The sequence below is a fragment of the Bactrocera neohumeralis genome, unplaced genomic scaffold (genome assembly GCF_024586455.1).
Source record: "Bactrocera neohumeralis isolate Rockhampton unplaced genomic scaffold, APGP_CSIRO_Bneo_wtdbg2-racon-allhic-juicebox.fasta_v2 ctg165_3, whole genome shotgun sequence".
Taxonomy (NCBI): Eukaryota; Metazoa; Arthropoda; class Insecta; order Diptera; family Tephritidae; genus Bactrocera; species Bactrocera neohumeralis.
In genome coordinates this window covers 699,839-721,012 of record NW_026089795.1, presented here as the reverse complement: position 1 = coordinate 721,012, position 21,174 = coordinate 699,839, and the positions used below count along the sequence as shown (strand labels likewise).

General features: G+C 36.8%; 1 protein-coding gene across 2 annotated transcripts in view; it reads right to left on the bottom strand.

Moving 5' to 3' along the window:
* Positions 1 to 1,137: 1,137 nt before the first annotated feature.
* The window catches only part of LOC126766541 (uncharacterized), a 65,862-nt gene continuing 45,825 nt past the window's right edge, over positions 1,138 to 21,174 (bottom strand). Inside the window, exons 1-2 of one of the 2 annotated variants that reach the window (XM_050484297.1) lie at positions 4,956 to 5,137; positions 1,138 to 1,740 (exon numbers count right to left, since the gene is read on the bottom strand). In XM_050484297.1, the coding sequence (XP_050340254.1) occupies positions 1,297 to 1,740; positions 4,956 to 4,958 (447 nt within the window). In that variant the 5' untranslated portion in view covers positions 4,959 to 5,137 and the 3' untranslated portion in view covers positions 1,138 to 1,296. Of the gene's footprint in view, positions 1,741 to 4,955; positions 5,138 to 21,174 lie in introns of those variants that run through there. The other variant, XM_050484298.1, reaches the window with a different exon arrangement.

Sequence of the window (21,174 nt, the reverse complement as noted above, 5' to 3'; positions counted from 1 at the left end):
GTCGGAACAGCAGCACTATGAGGTGTTGCTGCCATGCAAATCGATCACCTAAATGAAGCCAATGTTTTGAATTTTTTTTTGGATAGACGAAGTATGTTTACCAATTTTGTCTTAACTCGTCGTCCAAGGCAACGGTGCATCTCCTAAGAAACTGTTCAGATCGAGTCACTAAAATATCCAACTGAAATACAAACTGACCGTGTGTGAAGGGTATTATAGCTTCGGTGCAGCAATGCAATTATTTCAAGCTGTCAAACCTGAAACTTATAATCGATTGAGCTACTCACCGACCAATCAAACGTAATTAATCACATATTTGAAAAATCCATGCGAAAAGTTGCACTCAATTCGTCGAGTAATTGCTACTTTCTCTCCCACTGCTCTTCATTGAGACAACATCTAATTAAGTTCACAAAACCCCGCAAAAATTATCATAAATCACCGCAAATGCCGGTGTCCAGCGGAGAAACCGAGCTGACAACAAATAGCTCCACGCAGAGCGCACAGTAGCCTCCGACTATATTATGCCTAATTACTAATTGAACATAATAAATTAATTGGTCTGCGTTTAACACCTGACAATGCTGCTGGCATAGTGGTACATAAATGAGCGCGAATCAGCAAACAAAAAATACCAAAAAACAACAAATACTCGTAAGCAGCTATCATACAAACAAGAAAAAAGCGAAGCCACAAAAAACGGTAAGCATAACAAATTAATATTCAGTTAATTGTTTTCGTTGTTAACACAGGGACCATAATACTATCAATTGTTGCGGCCACAAAATTCATTTGCATGTACATAGATGTTTATGTGTGTGCGTATTTCATTGTCGAAATTCATACGCTTAATTACGACCCATTGATGACCACTTGCCTTTACGTTCCCGCCGTGAAACACACCCGTATATATTTACATAAGCTCCCGCAATTAGTTGCGCATAAACTCGACAAATGTAAAAAATATCAGATTTGTTTATTTGTTTGTGGCCACTTAACGGCCACTCGTCGTGCACGACGGCTGCTGCCACTCAGGTCGCCAAATTAATGGCCTCATTATGCTTGTCACTAAACACACACGCCCACCGCTCCGCACAAGTCATTAAACACATCTATCAAATCGCACAATCGTTTGGCTTATATACTCAAATATTTATTTATAAAAACATATATGTTTATAATTAAGAAATCAATCACAATAAGTCAGCACTTAAAACTAATCATCTACAATGTAAAAATAAAATACAACAAATCAATTATAGTTCTTCTGCAGAGTGTCGCTTAAAATAGAAGTGCTCACAGTTTGGCTGCTTTTCTGAACACACTAATCGCATAGAATTCCGGTAGCCGATACAATTTGAGACGCTGATGACTGAACTGGCCATTGGTCAGCGCCTTCACGTAGAATATATCCTTCATGGTGAGCTCACGCGGGCTGTTGCTCCCATCTTCTACTTCGTTGGGATGCTGCTTCGCTGGGCGGTAGGCCTTGCGCTTCAATAGTTTCACATAAATTATTTCGTTGTCGTCGTCGTCGAGTTCACGTCCCTGCAGCTGCAAGTTTCGTGGCATCGGATAGAGTAGCAGCGGCTGGATGGGTAACACTTCATTGGGTTGTTGCGCATAGTCCAATGCCGCGATTGGTCCTAATGTTTCTATTGTGGGCAACGGTGTGCTTAAGGTCACGAGTATTTGTGCCATGAGATAAATGATAAAACTGATGATTCGGTGACTGTTGTGCTGTTTGAAAGTTGGTGAAAACATAGCGAAATTAATTAGTATTGAATATATGTAGGCTTACATGGTAATATGCATATATCGACTTCGGTTTTAATGGACATTTTTTACTACCTGGACTATTTTCAGATATATGTACATATACCCTTAACTTTCTTTCTCAGTACAATTTAATTATATTACTTTACTTCATGTATAATCTGTATGACTGGTTGAAATCTTTATTGAGTGCGTTAAAATATTCAAACACAATAAAAAAGTGGGCTATAAAAAGTAGTGGAAGTAAAACGTTTAAAAAGAACTCTACTACTTTGGCAGGAAACTGTTTAGGTATACAAATCAACGAAATTGAGGTCGCATGGTTCCGACACGCCACCATAGTGAATATATACGCGAACTGCTCAGTTTTTGAAATATCGATATGAAATTTTGCACAAATCTTTTTCTCCGCAAATATTCATTTGTCCAAAGCGTTGATATCTAATACTAAAGCTTGTAGCTGCTATTCAAATGAAACGATAAAACTCAAATTCTTCTTAAAGTATTTTAAAAAAATTTATGTTTCAAGACAACGGTATAATCGCCGAAGATGTTCCGATCGGCTATATATATATATATATATATATATACATACAGCTAGCAGACACACTGAATCATCACACTAGTTTATGGTACAGTTATTTTTGCGACTGTGATGTTAGAGGCTGTTTCTTGTCTATTTTGGGTTGCTAAAACCGAAAAAGATAGTAAAAATTTCGTAACACGTAGGATTTTTTGTGTTGTAGTCAAGGGGTGTAGGGGTCAAACCACCACGGTTTGCTAAAATGACAAAAATAGCTCCCATATCTAAATACCCATATAGCTTCGAAGTTAAATTTGTTTTTGAGGTTTTCTTCTCAATACAAAAAATAAAAATCCTGACTTCAAATTTGATGGGGAATATTTATTATCATTCGAAAGAACATTCTTTGGGATTTATTTTTTGAAGATTATCTTTTTCAAATGTTGGCCGCAGCTACGTCGCAGATGGTACAGCCGTTGAGTTCAATTTTGTGACGACTCGTTCGAGCGTTGATTGATGAGAGATGTGAGAAGTGGCGTTGTCTTGTTGAAACCAAATGTCGCCTAGATCACGAGCCTAAATTTCAGGCATCAAATAGTCGGTTATGATGGCGCGTTAACGGTCGCCATTGACGGTTATCTGCTCACCGGCATCATTTTTGAAAAAAAATGGACCGATGATTCCACCAACCCACAAACCACACCCAACTGTTGTTTTTTCTGGAGGAAATGGTAGCTCTTGAATCTCTTCAGGTTGCTCCTTGTCCCAAATGCGGCAATTTTGCTTGTTCAGGCGTAGGACTTTCCATGATGAAATGTTAAATAATACCGTATCTGTCAAGAAAATGCTATTAAATAGACTTGGATCACCCGTTACCTATATAGTACCAATGAGGTGTATTGTTTTACAAAAAACTGCTTCTCGCCTCCCTTTGAAATCCAGAAGTAAGCAAACGACTGAAATTTTTGAGAAATCATTCGTGTAACTTGCACACAGTTTCAAATATTGAAATACCTGCGCTGAACGATTTCATAATAGTATGTAAGGTCAGACTTTTAACACCTGTATTTTTGCTTTTTTAACGGTTTAATTTACTGGCACGCTTCATTGTGTTAACTATTTGGTGGCAATGTATTTTACGGTAAAAAGGTTTATAATTTACGTCACAATAGTTTGTGCTCTTCACACCTTTCATTATAATTACAAGCGAGTAATATTGCGGCATTGGTGAGGCTGTGTGTTTAACACGTTCAGTGCCATTTAAAATTGGTGTCATATTGAAATTAAATGTTGTTATGCGAAAAATAATTGGTTAAAATCAATTTAAATGAGATTTAATACTTTAGAAAATATATCGATTTTTGTAGTATTCATTTCTATGTAGTTTTGGTTTTCATTTGTATTAATTTGTATTGAGTCTTAAAAGAAGAAATCGATCATGACATGATTAAATACACAAAATAACTTATATGTAGATCAATTTATAATTTATTATTTAATTTATAATTGATTTATACTATTATCATTTTATATTATATTTCAGTCATTTCGGGCATTGTTCTTCTTTTCTCGCAGGACACCAACCATAATCTGATTATAGTTTCAATGCAAATGTCTATTTGATCACGGTGGAAATATAAAAATTGCGCATACACTGTAATCATTATTTTTGCCATATTCTGTTCTCAGTAAAAATGATGGACAAAATGTTGCTGTCAAACTTTCCTAGTAATTGTAAATTTAGCATTTTTTATATCTTGAATAGGGCACGATGTTTCTAACATCCAGAAGGAAACGTCGGAGACCCTGTAAAATATACATATATGATCTCTATACATGCGAACTAGCCTACCAGTTTTTGCGATATCAATCAGAAATTTTGCACACGTCTTTTCTTCCCAAAAAGTTACCCATTTGTCGGAACTGACGATATGGTTCACTGTAAGATATAACTGCCATATGAACTAGTCGAACAAACTGAAGTCCTTGCATGGAAAAACTTTTTTATTTGAAAAGTTATCTTCATGAAATTTTGCACAATCAACGATCTTAGTAGACATGTTCAGTTAGGAATACTATAAGCATATAGTTGCGATTCGAACTGATCGATATATCTCCAGTTAAGGATCTTCTTATAAATATTTATACTATAAAATATGCACTTGCGAAGGTATTATATAGAAAGTAACGTGTTCACTTGTTTTCGATCCTTTCGTCTATGACGTCGCAGATTGGTGTACTCTTCTGTCAAGTGCTCTCCAAATAAGTATTGGTACGAAACTATCGTAATCTGTTTCCCATTATTCTTAGCTTGTTTTTACAGTTACATACACTCAATATCGAACTTATTCAAATACATTTTTTGTGTTTTCTGTACACGAAGCGGTCATTTTTAGTAGTTTTCTCAAATTTGATTTTGGGCTTGTGTGCTCTTTGGGTTAAGGATTTCGTCCAGTAATATTACAAAATAACATTCATAGCAGTTTTATGCAATGCTATAAAAATTATAAAAAAATTGATTTTTCAAGTTTTTTCCATTTTGTTTAACCTTGTTTTTTTTTTTTAATTCAGTTTGTCACCGAGCTTGTTTACGAAAAAAAACTGTATATAATAAGGAACCATTTTTATTAAAGTTTAAAAAAATCTGTGCGCGTACCATTGTGTAGTGTGAACCGGTGGATATATTTCGTATAATTTATTAATTTATTTTATTGTAAAAAATTAAATTATTTTCTATTATTAAAAATCACTTTAAATTAACTGAGCGTCCTTCCTTATTAAATTTATTAACAACTTATCGCCGCCGTTGCGAAAGCTTGCGTGAGCTGCGCGCCAAAGTCAAACGTTAACTGGCACTCCGGCAAGGCCGTTGTAACTTCATTTACTGCAAAGCGCCTGCGCAGCGTCTCGCAGAAGTCAACGCGTCGGCAAACAAACAATTTTGCACGCACCTATACATACATGCACTCATACATGCCAACATACACGCTCACATGCCGTCAAGTATGTATGCTTGTATTTAGGTGATAAATATTTGCGACAAAGCATATGAAAAATAGTTGGAATTATAAAAACAACAACACAACAGCAGCAACCATCGGACTGATCAAGTGTTTGCAAATCGTTGATGCTAAGCATCGTAACTGTTGACTATCTGTAGTTGCACACGGTTGTATACATTGTGTGTATATGACATTTACACATTTCGTACTTTAGTCCATGTGCTTAATTGTGACTCAATAGCGAAGAGTAATAATAGAATATGAACAAAAGACACTGTCATTAGGAAAAGACGGACCACACGCTTACTATATTTGTGTTGTGATTTCGACCTTTTTCAATTTGTTTACCCAATCATACACGGGTGTGAACGTTAGCTATTTTGATTTCGGTAAAAAATGTAAGAGCTTATTGAAGCAAAAAATGTGTATGTAGATATGCACTTTCAATATAACACTGCCACCAATGCGAGTATGCGTTACCCGCATGACTATGGATGCATGAACAAGGAGGAGTCGCTTTGGAGCGATGACTAGAAACAAAAACAAATATTGCTAGCAGTTATAAAATGTGGTTCCATGGAAATGAAGTAGATAATAATTTGGACACAGGGTGCCAATTTGATAAGTTTACCGCTTACCATTACGGACCCAGTTGGTGAAAAGCATAACTGGTTCTCGTAACTGGTTCTCGTCGACTATTGCCTATTGAAAGGTTCTATTGCAGAAGAAGAGCTCGAGTTGCCCCCCAGAGACAAAAGTGATCTTCTAACCCCCCGAATTGCAATAGGTTGAACTCCTTCATAGTTATGCATACATGACCCCGGTATATCCAACATGCATATGTATGTCTTCTGTTCAAAAAGTTCCCGCTTAACCACCTGAACAGTTTCGAAGAGTTCGGATCACACAACAAAAGGGAAATAATTTTGCGGCTTATATGATTCGATTATTTAAAAATGTACCGGATCTAAAAACCCATTGGAATAGGAAAAAGTTGTTATGTGACATTTGCCGACCGCGAAATAGGAGGTAACTGTGGGTATAAATATCCCAACTATGTAAATAAACATAGCATATAATGCTTATAGAAACAAGTAAGGAAGGGCTAAGTTCGGGTGTCACCGAACATTTTATACTCCCGAATGATAAAGTGATAATCGATATTTCATTATCCGTCGTTTACATATTTTTTTATTTTGCTGTAAAATTAATTAGATTAGTAGTTCCTGAGATATGGTTTTTGGTCCATAAGTGGGCGACGCCACGCCCATTTTAAGTTTTTAAAAAAAGCCTGCGTGCAGCTTCCTTCTGTCATTTCTTCCGTAAAATTTAGTGTTTCTGACGTTTTCTGTTAGTCGGTTAACTCACTTTTAGTGATTTTCAACATAACCTTTGTATGGGAGGTGGGCGTGGTTATTATCCGATTTCTTCCAGTTTTGAACTGTATATGGAAATGCCTGAAGGAAACGCCTCTATAGAGTTTGGTTGACATAGCTACAGTAGTTTCCGAGATATGTACAAAAAACTCAGTAGGGGGCGGGGCCACGCCCACTTTTCCAAAAAAATTACGTCCAAATATGCCCCTCCCTAATGCGATCCTTTGTGCCCAATTTTACTTTAATATCTTTATTTATGGCTTAGTTATGACACTTTATAGGTTTTCGGTTTTCGCCATTTTGTGGGCGTGGCAGTAGGCCGATTTTGCGATTTTTGATATCTCAATTTTTACTCAAGTTACAGCTTGCACGGACGGACGGACAGACAGACATCCGGATTTCGACTCCACTCGTCGCCCTGATCACTTTGGTACATATAACCCTATATCTGACTCTTTTAGTTTTAGGACTTACAAACAACCGTTATGTGAACAAAACTATAATACTCTCCTTAGAAACTTTGTTGCGAGAGTATAAAAATAATTTTAAATCAAAGCGATTTATAATGAACACCAACCATATGCTTTCGATTCTGACCCATTCAATATAGTTGAATGTTTTTCGGATCAATTACAAAACTTTTATGGAGAAACAAACCCGGTCGGTAACCCTCGTATTTACATGTACATATATATTAGAAGAAATCAAATAAGTGTAAATAATAGCCAAACGCTTAGAAAATACGAATATTGGCAAGAACATTACCTACTCACAAGCATTAGTAGTTAGATAATTGCTTATGCAAATTTTCACATCTTTAAATTTTAAAAAGCATAAAATCTGTCATACATATATCTCATGTATGTATGTATGTAAAAACTGCCTAATTGTCGGCGCGTCTAATGTCCTACCCTCCATGTAGTGTGCAGATATAAATTTGTCTCTTTCCGCGTACTTCTGATATTAATTGACGATAAAATGTTTATTCTCTAAATTAACAACAAATAATTGCTTAAGACAACTAAATTTCGTATATAAAATCAAGTAATATTTGCATTTGGCTGATGCTTTTAGCGGCTTGATTTATCTATCAAAATTGTTTTAAATATTACCTTTTAAATATTTTACCGATAAAATCCCTCATTTATCCACATATCATTTAACACTCTATTATTTATCATTCTTTTGAACTATTCTTTCTTTTATCTCCTCGGTTGATTGGACCGAATGACTGAGCCAAAAACGACTAAATTATTCCAGATTTTGAGGAAGCTCAATTCGCAGCCAGAATTGGTAAATTAACACAAAATTCGTAAGCTTTGTCTATAGTATGTATATCTTAGTACAATAAAAATATTGTTACCGTTCAGAAGATTAAATAATTTCAGGAAAGTGTATTTTGAATGAAGTACTTATATCTAGAAAGACCTTTGTTTTAAGTACTTAACCTTCATCTTACATATATAGTGCATTAAAAAAATATCAATTCATTTCTGTTAATTCCTTCGATCATCTAAGTGTCACATCGCGCTGAGAAGTAAGAAAACTGAGTGCTCAGTATAACCGCTTGAAACCGCTTTTCTAATGAAGCATCCTAAAGATTCCAAAAAGACTATTAAAAATTATTTAAATATGCGATCTACATTTGTGTAGAGGTGGTCTGACAATTATGGAGATACTGAAAACATATGTGATAGCCGCGAAGAGGGAGGAATTACGTGATATTTAAAAGTGAGAACATATGTATCTGTAGGGAAGCTAAAAATTTTTGGGTCAAAACAATTTTTCAAATAAAATGTTTTTTTGACGACATATTTATATCACAGGGTATGCGTCTGATTATTTGAATTTTCAAAGTCGGTGCTTTAGTAAAATTTTTAGGATCCACCTGACGTGGTTTGGCCCCTTGTTTAAACAGAGATTTGATAAATCTCTAAATACTTTAGAGATCTGATATCAAGAACAGTAGTACTATAATCAAACGCCTACTTTCAAAAACACATATTGAAATAAGTAAGGAAGGGCTAAGTTCCGGTGTAACCGAACATTTTATACTCTTGCAACTTGCAAAAATCAAAGCCAAGGAAATACCTTAAGATGTAAAACGTCAACCAGAGGATCGAAATCCAAACAATTTTATATGTATATACATATACTATATATAACTCATACACTGACAGACACATAAGATTTGTTAGAAAAACGAAAATCATTTTATGTAGTATATGCGAGGTGGGGTAGTATCTACTCGATTTTATCTTTTTTCCCCAGTACCACCTACTATTAACATACCACATACTAAAAAAGAAAGTTCGAAAACCCTGATATTAGTTATATGGGGATTAGGTAAAGTTTTTGCTCAAATTTACCTATTTTAGGCACAAACGATACCCTATTATGAGTAAACACGCTGTTTCATTTTCATTGAGATAACTCACATATTGACCGATATATGCGGTACAAAGTTACCCGGAAGTTCGAAAATCTTCAAATTAGGTATATGGGGGCTAAGGGAAGTATTGGCCCTACACATACACATACCATTGTCAGAGTAGGGTTATACCTGAATTTCAATTATATATCTCACACATTGACCGATATTTTCGATTAAAAGGCAGCAATAGGTACTTGAGTCCAACTATTCGGTATTTAGGAGCAGTTGAACAGTTTCATTTGGATTTAAACAATTTTTGGTCACAAGGTGACATACATCGAGAGTTTTATTTAAGCAAAGCTTCATCCCGTTCCATTAATTACTTCTTGATTTCCGTACTGGAAAGTGAAAGGATCCAATGGAATTTAAAATTGTGCTATATGGGAAGTAGGCGTGGTTGTCATCCGATTTCGTCCATTTTCGTACTGTTCCATCTATAAATTTTGTCGGTCGGGCTCCGAGATATAGGATTTCATTCATCCTCCAATTTTCACAACGGCTCCCATAAAACCCCCTCATATCATATCAGAGGTAAATTTTAACATCTCTGGCGTAATAAGTTATTGATATATTGCACCTGTAGTAGTTTTGAACAGTGCCGTTATATGGGGAGTGAGCGGGGTTATCTTCCGATTTCATCAATTTTCACACTATCGGTAGGAGTTCTTATAATATTTATGCTGGGTGAATTTCGTTGTTGTAACTTTATTGGCTTAGGAGATATGTTCATTAAACATTGGAAAACGGTGCCACGTTCACTTTTTAAAAAAAATTTCCCACAAAATGCCCTTTGCTACTCCGATGTCCTTTATCAAATTAGAGTTTTATATCTTAATTTAGTTCCCAGTTATGACACTTTATAAGTTTTCGGTTAATGGCGGTTTGAGGTGCCTCATAGAAAACTTCAACGACGTTAGAATGATGAAATTGTATAAAAAGGTCCTACTGAAGTAGGCGGAAATGCTTAACGGCAAAAATATTCATAATAGACTACCTGTATTTATACAAATATGAAGAAAACATTTAACGTCAACAAAAGATTTCATTCGGCTACCCCAAATACCTGGTGGTCGCTTCCTGTGGAATAAGCGGCATATTTAGTTGTAATGGCAACTTATGTCAGGCTATGATAGACAAGGCGGGAGATTGGAACAAGTACCTATTGAATAAATGTAAGACTAACAATGTCTTTTCTATAATAACACCAATTTTACTCAATAAACACCATCTATTCTTTGGAAAACGAAAACGTTATTTTTTTTAACGTTCTACTTACATATATGAAAATATTATGATTCAGAATAAGACCGATTAGGGTAGGGTACTTTCAACAATAACAACAGCAGCTGATTTTTATAAAAAAGTATAACTTAATCCACACTCCTAAGTAGGCTCATGTTTTGAGGAAAAGAGAAATTTTTTAAAACCCTTTCACTACTTGTTGTGCCCTCCATCTACTACAGCGATTTCAAAAGCGATTGTGTTTTTTTTTCTTCTTCAACGCTTCTACATACTTAAAATTCTGCCCAGTTCTGTAATATGTTAAGTACCCAAAATTTGTTTACATGGATTTATAATACGCCAATAGCATACGTCGAGCAATTCACGTCTTTGTAGAGCCAGACTGGCCAGCAGCAATGAGCGAACGCCGCTTTGAATAACAAGCAAACTGAAATTGTCACAGATACTCCAAAAACAGATGAAATCAGTGTGAAGTGAAAGTGAATTTCTGCACAAATAGTTAAGAAATGGGAGCTGCTTTCTGTGTAATGAAAAGGGAAAACCCACAAACGATTTCTGAGTGGAACATCTGGCGACAGCAAATCTGAATTGGAAATGAATTAATCGCCCACGATTTGCAGCTCTTGGTTGAGGTTTTGTGCAAAAACAAATAAACTTATCCGCAGATTTTGCATAATTTGCAAATCACTTATCATTTAGAAGACTGTGCTTGAGCGTTGCAGTAAGTGCCCTAAAGATCGTTTGTACTTCGGAAGCTAAGAGTAGCAAATATATTTAAATATTGCGGAGTTAGCAAAGTGAAATCGGCAGAGATTGCGCGTGCGAGGTGTAAGACAATCACTTCATTCGATTTACTCTTCTCAACGTTTTCTGAGTCCATTTTTATCTTTCTAATCTTTTCGCTTGGCAATTGAATTGAAGTATTTTTGAGATATGCGCAAAATTAAATAATAAACGCATAAATCGAAAAAAATAATGTAAATGGCAGATATTTATCGACTTTTGTTTTTTCTATGCTACGTGATACTTCAACTCAGACGAGGCTAATATTTGCATATGTAATTGATTGCATTAATTGCTTTCGATGGTTGAAGTAAGTGGCCCCACGTGAGCGAATAACTAAGGAAGGGCGAACGTTTTCTGGAATGGAATGTATATACATACATATGTATGTATAAGACTATGAGGGTACTCAAATGAAATATAGTAAAAAGCTAGAAATGTAGGTGTTCCTTAAAGTTTGGAGAATGCTAAATTGATCTATTGTATCAGCTGTTCAAATATAGTACTGAAAAATATTGGGCGAATATCACATATTTATATTTGGAAGCATTGCATCAATTGATGGGAAACACTGAGCTATTTGACAGTTAAGAAAAATGCAACGATACCATGATAACGACAATTGAAATAAAATTTAAAATTCCAGTTTTATGAGAAAAAGCAGCAATGGAGAAGAAATACTTCCATACGCGAAAAATCATATTTTAATAAGCACTTCTTTCTAATCTTGCAATATGCTGTTTTTTCGTTCCCTTTTGGCCAAAGCTAGCCACTTCTAGGCGATTTCTTCCATCTGACGGTACAATTGTTGGAAGATACTTGGAAAATCCTATAAGAACCCTTATCGCCAGTGTGAAAATGAATAAAATCGGATCATAAATGCTCTTACTTCCCATATAACGGTACTGTTAAAAACTCCTAAAACGTAATAAATCAATAACCAAACAAGAAAAAACGTTAACTTCGGTTGCACCGAAGCTAAATACCCTTCACAGGTGCATTTCTGTTAGTAACTATGTGTTCAGTTTGTATGGCAGCTATATGCTAAAGTTAACCGATCTGAACAATTTCTTCGAAGATTACATTGTTGCCTTAGAAAATAACATATACCAAATTTCGTGAATATATCTTGTCAAATGTGAAAGTTGTCCATACAAGAACTTGATTCCGATCGTTCAGTTTGTATGGCAGCTATATGCTAAAGTTAACTGATCTGAACAATTTCTTCGGAGATTACATTGTTGCCTTAGAAAATAATATATTCCAAATTTCGTGAATATATCTTGTCAAATGTGAAAGTTTTCCATACAAGCATTTGATTCCGATCGTTCAGTTTGTATGGCAGCTATATGTTATAGTGGTCCGATATCGGCCTTTCCGACAAATGAGCAGCTTCTTGAAGAGAAAATGACGTTTGCAAAATTTCAAAACGATATCTTAAAAACTGAGGGATTAGTTCGTATATATACATACAGACAGACGGACATGGCTAAATCGACTCAGCTCAACATACTGATCATTAATATATATACTTTATAGGGTCTCCGACGATTCCTTCTGGGTGTTACAAACTTCGTGACAAACTTAATATACCCTGTTCAGGGTATAAAAATCCAGATTCTAAATTCTACCACTGAGATGGTGTTATACAGTCCTATAAGAGCCGGTATCGCAATTAAACAATGAACTCGGGCCCTCTTTTTGGAGAAATCCCGGTACATGATATTATTTCAACATTCCTGTGCCACAGTGTGAAAATGGGCGAAATCGGACTACCGGACCACGGCCATTTCCCATATAATTTTTAGATTCCTTTTATGTCTTTCTTTTTCTGGTATACAAATCAAGAAGCAATTAATATAACGAGATAAAACTTTGCACAAAAAGTGCTTTCAAAGTATACCACTTTATGGCCAAAAATTGTCTAAACCGATACTGTTCAAGATAATTACCGAAAATGCGGACCCCTGTATGTAGAGTTGCCTTTTCACCGAAAATATCGGTCAATGCATGGTGTATAAATTTATGCAGAATTTTAGTACCAGTATTTTCGAACATTAGGCTGAATTTACACCATATAATTGGTGATTGTATATGAGGAACCGTGATGAAACCTTAGGAGCATTTATTTGCTCTGTGGTCTTTTAGCTGTATGTAGTATTGTTAAAATCCCCTTTATAGGGTTGTGCGCTGGGTTTGGGACCCGCCACGTAAAAAGCAGTACCAATGAAAAAGACAAAACAGCCTCGGATGAGAGACCCCCCTTTTGATGACGACCATGGCAAACGAAATAAGGACTACGATATAGCTGGTTGATGTCCTCGCGAAAATAAAGGCTGACATCAGCGCCGTCCAAGAAATGCGATGGACGGGCCAGGACAGAGACGAGTAGGTCCTTGTGACATTTACTACAGTGACCATATAAAGGAGCGCAAGTTTGGTGTTGGATTCGTGGTGGGAGAGAGACTTCGTCGCCGAGTACTATCATTCACTCCGGTGAATGAACATCTAGCCACAATCCGCATCAAAGTGAGGTTCTTCAACATATCGCTGATTTGCGCCCACGCCCCGACGGAAGAGAAGGACGACGTGACCAAAGATGCCTTCTATGAGCGCTTGGAGCACACCTATGAGAGCTGCCCCCGCCACGATGTCAAACTCGTGCTTGGCGACTTTAACGCCAGGGTGGGCAAAGAAGGTATCTTTGGCACTACGGTCGGTAAATTCAGCCTCCACGAGGAAACATCCCCAAATGGGTTGAGGCTGATCGACTTCGCCGGGGCCCGAAATATGGTTATCTCTAGTACTGGATTCCAGCATAAGAAGATTCATCAAGTCACCTGGCTGTCTCCGAATCGAAAAACCACCAACCAGATCGATCATGTTATGATAGACGGAAGACACGTCTCCAGTGTTTTAGATGTGCGTGCGCTCCGATGTCCTAACATCGGCTCGGACCACTTGTTGCAGCCAAGATTCGCACCCGCCTCTGTGCAGCAAAAACCGCACGTCAACAAACACAAGGAAGTTTCGACGTCGAGAAGCTGCAAGCACAACAGACAGCCGAACCATTTTCTACTCGGCTTGCACTCCTGCTCTCTGAGAGCACTCGTCAACAACTCCGTATAAGGGAACTGTGGGACGGCATTTCAAACTGCTTACGTACAGCTGCAACCGAAACCATTGGTTTTCGGAAAGTGCAAAAGAACAACTGGTACGACGAGGAGTGCCGTGTCGCAGCGGAGAGAAAACAGGCTGCCTACCTCGCAACGTTACGTTCGACCACTACACGTGCGGGATGGGATAGATACCGAGAGTTAAAGAGGGAAGCGAGACGCATTTGTAGACAGAAAAAGAATGAGGCCGAAATGAAAAAGTATGAAGAGCTTGATAAGCTGGCCGACATGGGTAATGCTCGAAAATTCTACGAAAAGATGCGGCGGCTAACTGAAGGTTTCAAGACCGGAGCATACTCTTGTACAACCCCCAAAGGTGATCTAGTGACCGATGCCCAGGTCATACTTAAATAATGGAGGGAACAGTTATCCAGCCTGCTAAATGGCAGCGAACGTACATCGCCAGGAGAATGCGAACCCGATTCCCCTATTGATGACGATAGAGCAGACGTTCCATTGCCTGACCATGAAGAAGTTCGAATAGCAATTACCCGTCTGAAGAACAACGAAGCAGCGGGGGCCGATGGATTGCCGGCCGACCTATTCAATCACGGCGGCGAAGAACTGATAAGGAACATGCATCAGCTTTTTTGCAAAATATGGTCTGACGAAAGCATGCCCAACGATTGGAATTTAAGTGTGCTCTGCCCAATCCACAAATAAGGAGACCCCATTATCTGCGTCAACTACCGTGGGATAAGCCTCCTCCACATCGCGTATAAGGTTCTATCGAGCGTATTGTGTGAAAGATTAAAGGTCACCGTCAACAAACTGATTGGACCTTATCAGTGTGGCTTTAGACCTGGCAAATCAACAACCGACCAGATATTCACCATGCGCCAACACTTAAAAAAGACCCGTGAAAGGAGAATCGACACACACCACCTCTTCGTCGATTTCAAAGCTGCTTTCGACAGCACGAAAAGGAACTGCCTCTATGCCGCTATGTCTAAATTTGGTATCCCCGCAAAACTAATACGGCTGTGTAAACTGACGTTAAGCAACACCAAAAGCTCCGTCAGGATCGGGAAGGACTGCTCCGAGCCGTTCGATACCAAACGAGGTTTTAGACAAGGCGACTCCCTATCGTGCGACTTCTTCAACCTGCTCCTGGAAAATGCAGAACTTAATCGAACAGGTACAATCTTTTATAAGAGTGTATTGATATCATCGGCCTCAACACCCGCGCCGTTAGTTCTGCTTTCTCCAGACTGGACAAGGAAGCAAAAGAAATGGGTCTGGCAGTGAACGAGGGAAAGACGAAATATCTCCTGTAATCAAACAAACAGTCGTTGCACTCGCGACTTGGCACTCACGTCACTGTTGACAGTCATAACTTTGAAGTCGTAGATAATTTCGTCTATCTTGGAACCAGCGTAAACACCACCAACAATGTCAGCCTAGAAATCCAACGCAAGATAACTCTTGCCAACAGGTGCTACTTCGGACTGAGTAGGCAATTGAGAAGCAAAGTCCTCTCTCGACAAACAAAAACCAAACTCTATAAGTCACTCATAATTCCGGTCCTGCTATATGGTGCAGAGGCTTGGACGATGTCAACAACTGATGAGTCGACGTTGCGAGTTTTCGAGAGAAAAGTTCTGCGAAAGATTTATGGTCCTTTGCGCGTTGGCCACGGCGAATATCGCATTCGATGGAACGATGAGCTGTACGAGATATACGATGGCATTGACATAGTTCAGCGAATTAAAAGACAGCGGCTACGCTGGCTAGGTCATGTTGTCCGGCTGGACGAAAACACTCCAGCTCTGAAAGTATTCGACGCAGTACCCGCCAGAGGAAGCATAAGAAGAGGAAGACCTTCACTCCGTTGGAAGGACTATGTGGAGAAGGACCTGGCTACGCTTGGAATATCCAATTGGCGCCACGTAGTGAAAAGAAGAAACGACTGGCGCGCTGTTAACTCGGCTATAATCACGTAAGCGGTGTCTACGCCAATTAAGAAGAAGAAGATATTATTAAGTAAGCAGTTAATCAAGTAAAATTTCGTGAAGATACTACGTCAAATGAGGAAGCTTCCCATGCAAGCAATTTATTCCGATCATTCAGTTTGTATGGCAGTTATGTATATGCTATAGTTAACCGATCTGAACAATTTCTTCGGAAATTACATTGTTGCCTTAGAAAATAATCTATACCAAATTTCGTTAATATATCTTTTCAAATGTGAAAGTTTTCCATACACGAACTTGATTCCGATCGTTCAGTTTTTATGGCAGCTATATGTTATAGTGCTCAGATATCGGCAGTTCCGACAAATGAGCAGCTTCTTGAAGAGAAAATGATGTTTGCAAAATTTCAAAACGATATCTTAAAAACTGAGGTACTAGTTCGTATATATTCAGACAGACAGACGGACATGGCTAAATCGACTCAGCTCGACATACTGATCATTTATATACATATGTATATACTTTATAGGGTCTCCGACGCTTCCTTTTAGGTGTTACAAACTTCGTGACAAACTTAATGTACTCTGTTCAGGGTATAATAAAATGATAGCTTGACACGACTCAGGCTTGAAAAAAGTAGCTCTACTTGGATCACCCGTTATAATAAATTTTAGAGTTTTTAAAGTTCAGTTTAATTGGGTCTAGCACTCCTGTATAATACGATCTGGCCAAGAAAAGAAAGTCAAGTAAATACGTTCAATCTGTGTAAATGTATGTATGTTGACATGTATAAATCCGTAAGTTGCTTTGTTATTGCATAAACAAATCGAAACAGATTTATTTTGCTTTGGAAAATCGAAATCGAAGTGATTTTCTTATAAGCTGCTTAAATATTTTTTGATATGAGCGTTTATTCTGTCCTTTTGCTTCTGGGTTCTTAAAAATACGCCTCGGCTTTATTTCTATTCTTCCATTGCTTGCTTTTGTTCCGAACTGCCGTACGTTAAAAGAGAGTGGCCAACAAAACGAAAACAGAAATAATAATAAGTAAATGACGAAAAATTGATTGTTCGATTTGCTTGAGTTGCATAAAAGATAAAATCATGTTTGTTTTACTTTGTTTTAAAGAGCGGTATTAAAATTACATAAGACGCTGTGAGACACTTTGCAAGCATTAATGCAACGTGTTTACTTAGAAAATGTTTAAATCTGTGAAATAAATGTGAATGCAAACATATTGGAAGTAGTATTTAATTTTTATTTCTGAGTTTACTGAGGTATTGTCCTTGACTTTGTCATAATTTTAATTCATTTTTTTTGCTGATAAAACGGAATTGATTCTGTCATCAAGTTGTAAGTATCTTTGCTTGATGAACAGCAGAAAGAAGATAGAAATTATCGCATTGGTTATGCCCACGACGGAAGGAAGTGCCGCCGACTGATTTGATTCATAAATTATCAAGTGTTCGCCGCCTACAAATAATGAATTATAAATGCAATTGAATACATTAGTTGTAGTTCAGTTGATGCATGAAGGCTGCCAGTATTTCTCATTTATTACTCATAATAAAGTATTTTACTAGCATAACATACAATCAGATAATGACTGACAGCGCCATTATCTTCATGTGAATTTCTACTGTGATGAGACATAACGTATGGTATTTGTGAAGTGAAACTTGTTTGGAGTAAAAATGTTGGATGTATTGTACAAAATATGATACACAGAATATTAAGAGATCGTCTGAGTGTGAAATTTTCGAGAAATCGATTTTTTTGTTACATTATCTGATGGTATACACTGTAATAAGCATTCTCTCAAACTTTGAAATTAGAATTCCAAATTTTTACGGTCACTACAGCGTGTCTTGTAGAAGGGGAATAGAGTGGGGGACAATCCCACTAATCTTTAAACGCGTTTATCTCAGAATAGTGTATTTAAAAACGGTTTCCACTATCAAAGAAAATGTTTTGAAGATATCTGATTCCAATTTAAAGAACATTATTAATGTCATTCTCTGTCGCGCTATTGAAGCTGTTTTGTTTGGAATCTTCTTAGTTTTTTTCTACGAAAAGCTGTCGAAAAAAGGCCAAATTCGATACTTTTTGTTCAAACGCCACTATTTTGTCAAATTTCAAAAAAAAAAAAACAGCTTCAATAGTAGGATAGCGACTTCCTTCAGATAATAACACGGGTCAACACAAAATTTGACTATAACTTTAAAGCAGTAAATTTTCATTTTTTAGGTCGTAATTAGACGAAAAAAATATATGCCATGAAAAAGTTAGTTTTCTTTTATTTAGGAAACCGATTTAACGATATTTTTTAAAATATGTGTTTTTAATTTTTATTGAAAATGAAATCACTTAAAGAAACATTTTTATTATTTTTATTAAGTTTTACTATCAAAATAACTTACAAAAAAGTAAAAAATAATTTAAAAGTGCACACTTTTACTTTTTCGTTTATGTTCATAGGTACACTCTCTTAATAAATCCTAAATATGTATGTTGTTTTTGAATTTATCTAAATACCTTAAACCTTTTCTGTCATTGCAAAAACAAAGTCCATCTTCTTTTGTGAATAATGTTGAGAATGTTTCATGCCTAGTCCGCTCATCCGTTATATTAACATCATCAAGCAAATTCCACTGTTTTAAGCGAGAGCCTAAAAGCTCTGCTTAACTTTTTGGCAAATTTAAATTTCTAATCAAATCATTAAAATCTTCTGTGGTGAATAAATGATGTTTTGGCTGTTCTGGTGTCGATAAAAACTCCTTATCAGTATTACTTTTGTGAGAACTAAGAGATGAGCTACTTTTTTGCCATAATTTTATCGGTGGCTCAGGTACAGGGCGTGTCAAATCATATGAAATTGGAGCAGAAGAAGATTCAAGGTCAGGATATTCGATTGGTTTTGCATTTTTACCTCTACGCCTTTTACTCGGATTCACAATGCAAAAGCAGTGTAGGATGTCCACAATTGCGGACCTTTTTTTACGTGTCATTTCAGCAATTTTTTTTAACTATTATACACCTAATGAGTAAACATAAAAAATTAATTTTATATTCGCCATGGATGTATTTACTAATAAACAAGTAAGGAAGGGCTAAGTTCGGGTGCAAACGAACATTTTATACTCTTGAAACTTGCAGGAATCAAAGCCAGGGAAATACCTTAAGATGTTAAACGGCAACCTGAGGATCGAAATCCAAGCAATTTTATATATACCATATATATACTATATATTCATAATTCATATGCTGGCAGACACATAAAGTTTGTTGGAAAAATGAAAACCATTATATGTAGTACTATATATGGAATTTGGGGTAGTATCGACCAAATTTCATCTATTTTTCTCGATACCACATACTATTAACTTAGCTTATATGTTTTCGGTTAATGGCGATTTGTGGTCGTGGTAGTGATCCGATTACGCCCATCTAAGGACTCGAAATTTTTTTTTGTGGTAAGGAGACTACATACGAAGTTTTATCAAGATATCTCAATTTTTACTCATGTTACAGTTTGCACGGACAGACGGACAGACGGACAGTCAACCGGATTTCAAATTTTCTCGTCATCCTGATCATTTATATATATGTATATAACCTTATATCTATCCCGTTTAGTTTTAGGTGGTACGTACAACCGTTAGGTGTACAAAACTCTGCAGCAACTGTTTGCAAGAGTATGAAAAAACGGACCGATTACTTAATTTCAACATTAAAAATCGAAAATCGCGAAAATCAGTGATTTTGCGGATGGTCACACTGAGACGATCCCCTAACATCTGTTTAGAAATTTTGGCTTTTTATGAAATAAAGAAACACTGCAATATAACTATCAAACGAATGTTTAAAAAGGCGTATAGAAATGCAAGCATTTTCTAAAGGGGTTGCCTACAGTTCATAATTCAATATTTTAGGTGCAAATTAAACTCATGAGACACCTTTGAGCTGAAAATAGTAATGATCGTAATTGTTGACTGCTAAATTTTTAATTAAATTAAGATGATAGCTTGGCGAAAATTGGTAAAAAAAATAAGTAATGGAAACCCCCCAGAATCTACAGGGTAGAGTTAACTGCTAAAGATCATATCAAGTACCTTGGACAAATTTGGACAGTAAACTGACGTGGAAACTCAATGTGGAGGAGATGGTAAAAAAGGCCAGTGGTGCTCTTTACGATTGTAAAAAAATGCTAGGAGCACTTATATTGGCAGCCCTAGGTGAATTCTTGGCACGTTGAGTTCAGGGGCACGCTAACTAAGAGCGGAAATCTTAAGATATACACAGACGGATTTAAAATTACTGTTGGAGTGGGTTGCAGGATCTAATGAGCGGAGCTAGATCTCAGGGAACTCTTCAAGCTGCCGGAATACTGCAGTATCTTCCAGCTGCAAGTCTTGGTGGTCAGAATAGCGGCTGAGTTAGCTAACAACGCAGGAAATGACATCAAGAATATCAACATATACGCCGATAGCCAAGCGGCAATTAAAGCAATAATCTCACATCGCTTTGAGTCTAAAAATGTCGTTAAAAGCAGGGAAGTATACTGGGTTTCAGGCCACAAGAGCGTTCCGGGAAACGAAAAAGCTGATTGTTAACGATGACACATGTAGAAAGGGTCGGGAAGTAGGTATGAGAGAGACGCTGGGACATCTATCTGCTTATGTCTAGTCTTATCCAGAATTAGGCTTAGATATGTTGCGTTAACTAATTTGCAATAAAGACGATGTACGATAAATTTGGTGACTTCATTTAACAGTTCACACTTGAACTATGTTACTATATTGATGTCAATTAAATCACGAAAAAAAGTTCTTCTTAATCATGGCAATGTATCAAAGCAGTTTTACTATCGCTGTTGTTGATAAAATGTATTGAGCTAAGTAGAAGGAGTTATGTTGTATACTACGAATGGTAAAGAACATTTGTTGTGA